General features: G+C 43.1%; 1 protein-coding gene across 1 annotated transcript; it reads right to left on the bottom strand.

Moving 5' to 3' along the window:
- Positions 1-4,713: 4,713 nt before the first annotated feature.
- Positions 4,714-7,742, bottom strand: LOC124415841. The gene is made up of 5 exons (XM_046896515.1): positions 7,571-7,742; positions 7,335-7,460; positions 6,093-7,225; positions 5,839-6,010; positions 4,714-5,693 (listed from the first exon to the last, which is right to left on the bottom strand). Exons 1-5 carry the CDS (start codon positions 7,718-7,720, stop codon positions 5,577-5,579), a joined length of 1,698 nt encoding a protein of 565 aa, XP_046752471.1. The 5' UTR covers positions 7,721-7,742; the 3' UTR covers positions 4,714-5,576.
- Between the last annotated feature and the right edge of the window lie 214 nt (positions 7,743-7,956).

Genomic DNA, 7,956 nt, shown 5'->3' with positions numbered 1-7,956 from the left:
TCGAGTGATTTGCGAGTGAGAGAGCTTGTGTATGTAAATAGATAGAATTACAACTACCTGTTAATTAAGAGCACTACAGTTGCTGATGTTTTGTATTGAAGGGAAATATAACAGGAAAACGAACAGAAAGAAATTCTAAAAATCATGTAGATTAACGCAAAAACTGCCTGTATGCATATAAATTATTGATAAATAATGCCGTATCACGCATTATGAAACTGAGCCGACTAATTTATCGGCAATTATGATTGGATTTTATTTTTCCAAACAACTGTAGCAATTATACACAACAAAGATAAGAATAAATCTATATACTTATAGATACAACGACGGGAGAAACTTGGCAAGTAATATTTATTAAGTTTAAGCTCATCCTGTCATTGTATTCTTTAAGTATGTTTACAAATCCGTGCGGTGGTAATTGATCAACAAGCTATAAAAAAAAAAGAACTAAAAAAAATGTAGCCAAAAAAAAAAGAGTTAAATCTAACGGGTGGAACGGGGACTTTTCGCAAATTAGTTCGTTGTCGCAAAGTAATCGAGTTAATCCATTTAAAATGAGGGTGAGAGATCAGTTAAAAACAAACCAGAAAAAAAAACAAAACAGAAAAAAACAAGGCGGCGGGAGAGAAGAGAAAAAAGAACCAAGGAGCTGAAATGATGGCGAAATTTTCTACACGACACGCATTAGCCTGACGTCCATTGTTGTTGTTGTTGTTGTTGTTGTCGACATCGAGAACCGGGAGCTGCTCAGTTCTGCGGGTACGGAGAGATCCACCCGGCGGTTGAAATCGGCCACACACGTTGGTCCGACCATCGGTTTAGCTGCCGTCGCGGTAGCCGCCCTGGGCATCGCGGTGCACCTCGGAGTAGGTTGTTCCAGTTTTGAACGGTGGATTAGAGTAAATTAGTTGGTTCCAAGGTGGGGAAGAGGGTGGGATAGGTAGGCTGTTGTGTGGGAGGGGGTACAGCCACGCGCGATATTTCATTCCATGCAGAGAATGAGGAATTCAAGGCGCGTATACTTAATTGGTTTGTCTTCGAGGTGCGCGACGCATACACGTACAGCTGAAACGAGATAGTATACGCGAAGGTTCCTCGTCTTCCGCTTCCTCTTCCTCGCCCCAACGCGCGTTGACCATCCAGAGTTATAGAAGTTACACGACACGAGGACGTCAAACTGCAGTATTCCTTCGAAATGGTTAGCCAGGTATACATCTTTCGTCTCGGCCGATAGTCCTCTTCTCGTCTCTTCTCCGCGTCTTCCGGGTAAACGCTCGGAAGCTTCTACGAAACCTCCTCCTGCCCTGCCGGGGATGACAGTACGGGGTGTAATTAGCGCTCACGTAGCCGGTATAGTATACCCCGTGCTCCAGCTCGCTGGGGATCTTCGAAGCTGCGTGGAAGCCAGTTGGTCCATTCGTCCGAGAAGATCCAGCGCTAGGAGCAGCGACGTCGAGAGCCGAGACTCCTCCGGTGGATGGAGAGCAGCCAGCATCAAGGTGGGTGGTCCAGCGCAGGGCCTCCGGCGCCCTCCCCGCGGCACCCCTCGTCGCCCCTCGTCGCCCCTCGTCCCTACACTCGTCCTCGTCGCACCCGCGGGTCTCTTCGTTACTCCGGCGTGCCTACAACGTGTGTGGCCGACACTAGCGTCTCTCTTCCACACTCCTTCGGCGAGGAGGCCTTCTCTCGCCCGCCAGGAGTAGGGAAACGAGCCGAGTCTCACCGTGTCTCGTGTCCCGGGTGTCGAGCTTCGACGAACCACGTGGTATCCACAAATCGGACTCATCGCCTCTCCAATTCGGTACTTACTGAAGTTCAAAGACTGATTTCACCGACCTGCAAGCACTGCGGCGGGCGTTTTTCGCGCAGACCGGATCCATTCGCTCCTTACGTAATTGAGGATAGGTTCAAATTCATCTACAGAAGTTGTCCAACAGACGGAGAATCAGGCAAACACGTTTCATCAAGTTAAGCCGCAGCAATAAACACCACATGATCCGTTCTTCCTGATCCTCAATGGACCGATTACCTTAAAGCCCCCCCCCCCCCCCCCATTATTCTACTGCCAGTATCAGTGAATTTTACGCACACAATACGTCATTCGCGTGGGTCGGAAGTTGACAAATTGGATGGGAATATATGGTCCTGTGTAGCAGCTGGCGTTCTCTTCCGGCTAATTACGTCAGCAGCTGGCATTGCTTGCCGTAGGGTTTTTTCGACAGTGAAAATCGATTTAAAAATCTGTTGAAGGATCGCGGATCAGAATTAACGGTGAATCTCGGAGTATACAGGAAACGAAGCTGTAGGTCCAAGGCAGAGGACGAAGGTGAAAAGAAGGAGAAGAAGGAGAAGAAGAAGAAGAAGAAGCTGGGTATAAGGAACCCGCGGTAGCTTCGCTCGTATCATTACGCCCGCCGCGCACCGCTGAGTTCGCCGCATTCAGCTTCGTTAATCTTGATTTGATGTCGGACGAATGCGCCGCTTTGCCAAGCGGTGGTTGGTGCAGGTTGCCGCTGAGCTCAACATTTTATTATACGGTACATCCTTCACCCGTGAAAGAGTCGATTTCTCCGCGATCTTTCTAGGTTCTCGCGATGCTCCCTTTTCACTCTTCTGTGCGAGTTTCCGAGCGAATGAATCACGAGGATAGGATAGGATACCCGGTGGAGTGAGTAAATTATGTCCCACTCTGACGTCGGTTTTTTTAAACCTAATTTATGTCATCGCCTGCTCGCGAGATATTTTTTCACATTTTTATCTTCACGTTTTTACGGCGATTTTACGCCCGCGATAAATCACCCGCGGTGCATATTATGCTGTCTGCTGTAGGTATAAATGTATTTCAGCTTTTCAAGAGAAATTGAAAAATCAGTTTGCAAAAGAAACCCGTTTCCGTTAAAAACCTTCCCTCTTTCACAACGACCACTCGGTAGAACAAAGTTACGCCAACGGACGTTCTTCGACCTCCAAATAGAACCCGGAACTCCAGCAGGACTCTCTCGACGTGCCAATCACTGATTTCCGCCGACTGCGGTAGGCGAATCGGTTTTGTCATCCACGGCGGAGGCGACCATCAACCCCCATCAAAGGCTGATGCCCTTTTTTGTGAGACCGGAGCTAGGGCTATTCACCGTGACGAGCCAGTTGGGTGAAACGAGCGTTCTTACTTCTGTCCAAGTGGAAACCGCGCACCGGGACCCGAGTGAAGTACTACTACTCTGTGCAGAGTATTTTGTAAAAACTCACCGTCACGAGGTCTGCTTTGAGCCTCTCTTGAACCTCTCAGATTACATGAGGGCCCATATATCCCGTGAATCGTTGCAGGATGAAACATACCACGCAGAGACAGGCGCCTGCAGTCCTTTTGTCCGTTCTCGAGTTGCAATTCCTCTATATTTTTCTCTCTCTAGTCGATCCCAGCTTTATGCTCATGCGGGCTTAGGGGCAGGTTGACGTCGTTGGGGGTTCCACTTAGCCAAACATCCCCAGACTCGATCAAGCCTCGTGTGTAACGCGCACGATATTATCTTGCTTGTATAATCATCGAATCCTAGATAATGTGTGTTGGTATTGGAAATGTAAAATTTTATAGCATCAATTCCATAATGGCATATATAAATATCAAATATAATGGCAATGCGTATCGCAATCAGGAGAAAACGAAGTCAGTTCAGTCTCTCGGTGTGGTTATACCGGTTAATAATGCTGCAATCACGGATGGCGAATGACAGCAACGATCGAAGTTGAAACTAATTATCCGTAAGTCGACGTCCTCAGAAGTGAAAAAGGGCTCACAGCCCCATTATATACACAAAAAAAAACTCTAATACATATTCATTTGGCGCAGAAATAAAAAAATGGCATGAATTCTACAAATTTACTATTACGATTTCGTAAATTCCGTGCCATTTCTGTATTCTGCGGTCTAATGTAAATGTTTCGAAGTGTTCTTATTCAGAATTGCGTATAGAATGAGACAACGTTGAAATTAATTAGAGTACCCACTCAAGGGAGCAGCGAAATTATGAGGAACCTTGCATTGCGATTTGCGCTGTTAGCTGCAATGATACAGCGAACTTATTGGTCTACTTGTCCATAGGATGAAGTTGTCCATTGCTTTTTACCTGGAGCCACTGTACGTGGAGGCTGTGGCTGTTAGACGTGGAATTGAACCCGTTTGAGACGTGGAAACCGATACCGATTACACGGCCTTTGACAGTTCCATCGAAGAGAATTCACACCGCTCAACAACGATGGAATCACAATTTTATTTCGACAGAAGCGATTTATAACACACGCATAACTTGTAACAAAATTGTTGTTTTTTCGTTCCGCAATCCTGACATCGGCCCCGATCATTTTGAGAATAAAGGTTTCAAGAATAACTTTTGCTTGAGCTTTATTACAACTTCCCGTAAAACGAATGTAACAACACGTAAGGACCAAGGTGCCTTTTAATTTCCAGAACAAAGTATTATTGCAAATACAATAATAAAGAAGGTATTAAAAAATTTCGAGGTTTTCCGTTCATGGTTTGATCTCAGAATAACGATCATAATTTTACAACTTGGGACAGTTGTGAAGAAACATTGTCATCTTATTTTGAAGCACCCTTATTAATATAGGATTCAATAAAATGCAGATAATATCAGCAAAAATAAACTGTTAATACTTATTGAATGTTTATAAACAATAACGAATACCGAATAATTGTATTTCAATTTAATATACATATCTGCGAATTGTTTCGTCTATGTTGACGCACAACTTATTATTGGCCGTATTATGGGCAACTGAGCAACTAATACATCCAGTTACTTAGGAAATACTATCACACTTCAATTACGTTCACAGATTCGTAAATCGGGGGAGAAAGTCTTATCATGTAGATCAATGTACAGAGATACAATCGTCGAAGAATAACGCAGACATAATGTGTATATAACAGGTATGTGTTATGTGGTTATTTTTACGCATACCCAAAGCTGGAAATATTTTTTTTACTCATATACATGATTGACGTGTTTAAAGAAAATACGTGTTTTAAATATAAAGATACTGGCTATATGATATATTGGTTGAAAATATATCATACGTATCGACCCTGTAGGTTTTTGTAATTTTACTTTTGTTTATTGATCAGTGATCATGTGACATTTTTATAGACTATTACGGTAGTCTAGTAACAAGCCCAACCGCGGTTTAAGAGAAATCCTAATATCGGGACACACCGATTGGTACAAAGAGCAGAGAATCGTTCTTATATCTAAGAACAACGAGATTTTAACGAATGCTCGCGCTATTATACAAAGCTATGTTCGAAAATGAATACAACAAAAGTACAGATCGATATATAAAGAAAAATATGACGCGAATATTTTTATCGTAGATCAATGACGATGAATATGGAAATTGTTATTTTGTATAATTTGTAAAAAAATATTTGAAATGATTAGAAACAAAATAGGTGACGTGCTGCCAGCCTGTAAAATCATATTTCAGATTAGATATATGTATATATATATCATTAATCTTCCGTTTCTTCGAGACACGAATACATTTTACTTATCTAATTATGAAGGAGTCAGTACATCATGCATTGCATATCTCCAGGTCCAGGCTCTGGCAACGTCTTCAAACCTTTCACGATCTTTCAAATACATCTCACCCAATTCTGGCTCCATGCAAACCTGCGAATTGATAAGTGTTGATGAAACTTAAAGCTCTACAAGTGTAATATGGGAAAAATATCAGACAAAATAATATCACAATTGTTGGTCAGGAATTGCAGATAAATCAAATAACCAATTGAATGTCCTGCGATTTTGTACTTACTTCGCAATATGGATCCGTGAGTAGACTCTGAACACTGATCAGTACCTTAGATATAGTGAGAGCTAAGGACCAGTTATGGTGAATAGAATCAATGCCGACGTCGCCATGCCGCGATACATTAGGATGTAAAATTTTTGTGAGAAATCTCACTACCGGCGGACACATTGGATAGCTGTAAAGATAAAGAGTCTGATAAGTTTAAGTTGAGAATTGACAAAAATAAAAATTGTACAGCATTCAGAGCACGCATTCACCTGTAAGGTACTTGTAAGTATAAGTAGAAAAGTCCGCCCTCGTAAGGGCTGCCTACTGGTCCAGTGATAGTCGCTTGCCAATGACAACACATCTGATCCAACGGCGTAGCCTCAATTCCTTCTGGAGGATCGATTCTGAGGCTTTTCAATTCGCTCCTCAGTCTGTTTCTCCTCCAAGAGTTTTCTTCCATTCTCGGCAGTCTTGTCCTTAATGATGTTTGAACCAGACAGGCTCTGCAGGGAGCGGAAGAAGCAAGGTAATCGTATACTCTGTACCAATTTCCAACGTGCCCAATTGGCCTATACAAGGGCCAGCGTAGTTTGACGTACTGTTGCCACTGCTGAGGTGTTACATGTGTCGAGAGCAGGCCACACCATCTTCTACACACTTTGCCAGCCGACCACAAGCTCATGTCGTCAAGATGAGAAAATACTGCAAAGAGAACTTCCGGCGGCAGCCTGTCTACCAGGCCAGGTTCATTTATTCGCTCGTGTTCCAAATGTTTGTGGTTGGAGAGCAAATCCAATCTCTCCGATAAGCTGAGGGGGCGCGACGGCTCCCCAATATCACCATTTATTCGGAAATTCCATCTGTACTGTCTATTCTGTGCATCATTTCCAAAATTTTCACCTTCTCCAAGTGGAACCAGGTCTTCTGGACTAGGAAAATCATCTTCGACAGGATCGTCTCCTCGATTGTTTGGGATTTGAATGTTTGGGATTAGCGGTGGTGTATTTCTAAGATTATTTGATGGGTTTGTTGGATTAACGCTAACTGGGTACTGACATTGAGCTTGGTCGTTGCATATGTTATTTTGTATAACCGGCCGATTCATTTGCGGATTTGAACTTGAACTGCTTTGAGGCATTGCATTTTTCATATGTACACCAAGATTGACACCTGTGCTACATCCAAGTGCATTGGGATGATTACACCTCAAGGCAGGAGCATTTTGAAAGGGTGAATATGGAGATTGATTCAAATTCAATGCTGGTACTGGGGCGTTCTGCCGATTTGAAACTACTGGATTTGAATTCTGTGGAGAATTCTGTTGTTGCTGGCTTGTGCGTCGCTCAGGGTTGTAATAAAGATCCGTAGGCTCGTCATTTCCAGAGTCTTCGTCGTCAGTTTTCTGTTAACAAAAAGAGTGACGTCAATACGATTCAACCTTGATAATTTTTCACCATTTGCCACCTCACGTCACTTATGAGTAAAGAAATACTTATCATAGCAGTACTGACCTCGCTAAATATCGGCACTTGAAGTAGCCCGATATCATCTGGGAATAAAAATGCGTGGCAGGTCGCACATACAGGCTCCTCGAAACAGGGTCCATAGTACCCGTTGCAAATGTAACAAGTTGTTGTCTGCGATTTAAAAAGGGAAATGTTAGACATTTATGTTAGGCCCAGCAGAATTCAACGTAGGACGCCTGACGAGCATTTGACAAATGAAAATATTATTCAATTGAACTTACAGCAAACTGAAACTCCGGATATGGAATATTTTCGATAGCGTCGAGAAAATCATCTTCCAACTCGAGATTCAACGCTGAATCACTGCTGTCACTCGTTCTATCACAATTTTTGACGTGACGAGAACTCGAGGCGAACTTTTCGCCAGCCATGTTATCTGACCATTAACAGAATGACGATAAGTAGTATAGTTACTCAATATAACAGTATATCGCCTACCGGCGCTTTTCGGAAGTACTTCGGAATTTCCGCGCGTTCTTCAAACTTCTGATTCTGATTTATCAACGCCCCAATTTTCATGAATGGACCTTCTCGAGCGATGACTCGTGACAAATAAGCAGTATACTGACCTCGAAGAAATCCCGAGAATGCTTACAGCTGCTATATC

This window comes from Diprion similis, chromosome 2 (genome assembly GCF_021155765.1).
Source record: "Diprion similis isolate iyDipSimi1 chromosome 2, iyDipSimi1.1, whole genome shotgun sequence".
Lineage (NCBI taxonomy): Eukaryota > Metazoa > Arthropoda > Insecta > Hymenoptera > Diprionidae > Diprion > Diprion similis.
Note: the sequence above shows the minus strand (reverse complement) of the source record. Positions and strands in the feature narration are given on the sequence as shown.

Bases quoted from the DNA above. Each gene is read 5' to 3' on its own strand.
- LOC124415841 (XM_046896515.1), bottom strand. From the start codon at position 7,720: ATGGCTGGCGAAAAGTTCGCCTCGAGTTCTCGTCACGTCAAAAATTGT. The intron at 7,226-7,334 runs GTCAGTACTGCT...TTTTGTTAACAG, and splicing joins AAGTGCCGATATTTAGCGAG to AAAACTGACGACGAAGACTC. The intron at 6,011-6,092 runs GTGAATGCGTGC...TTATCTTTACAG, and splicing joins TACTTACAAGTACCTTACAG to CTATCCAATGTGTCCGCCGG.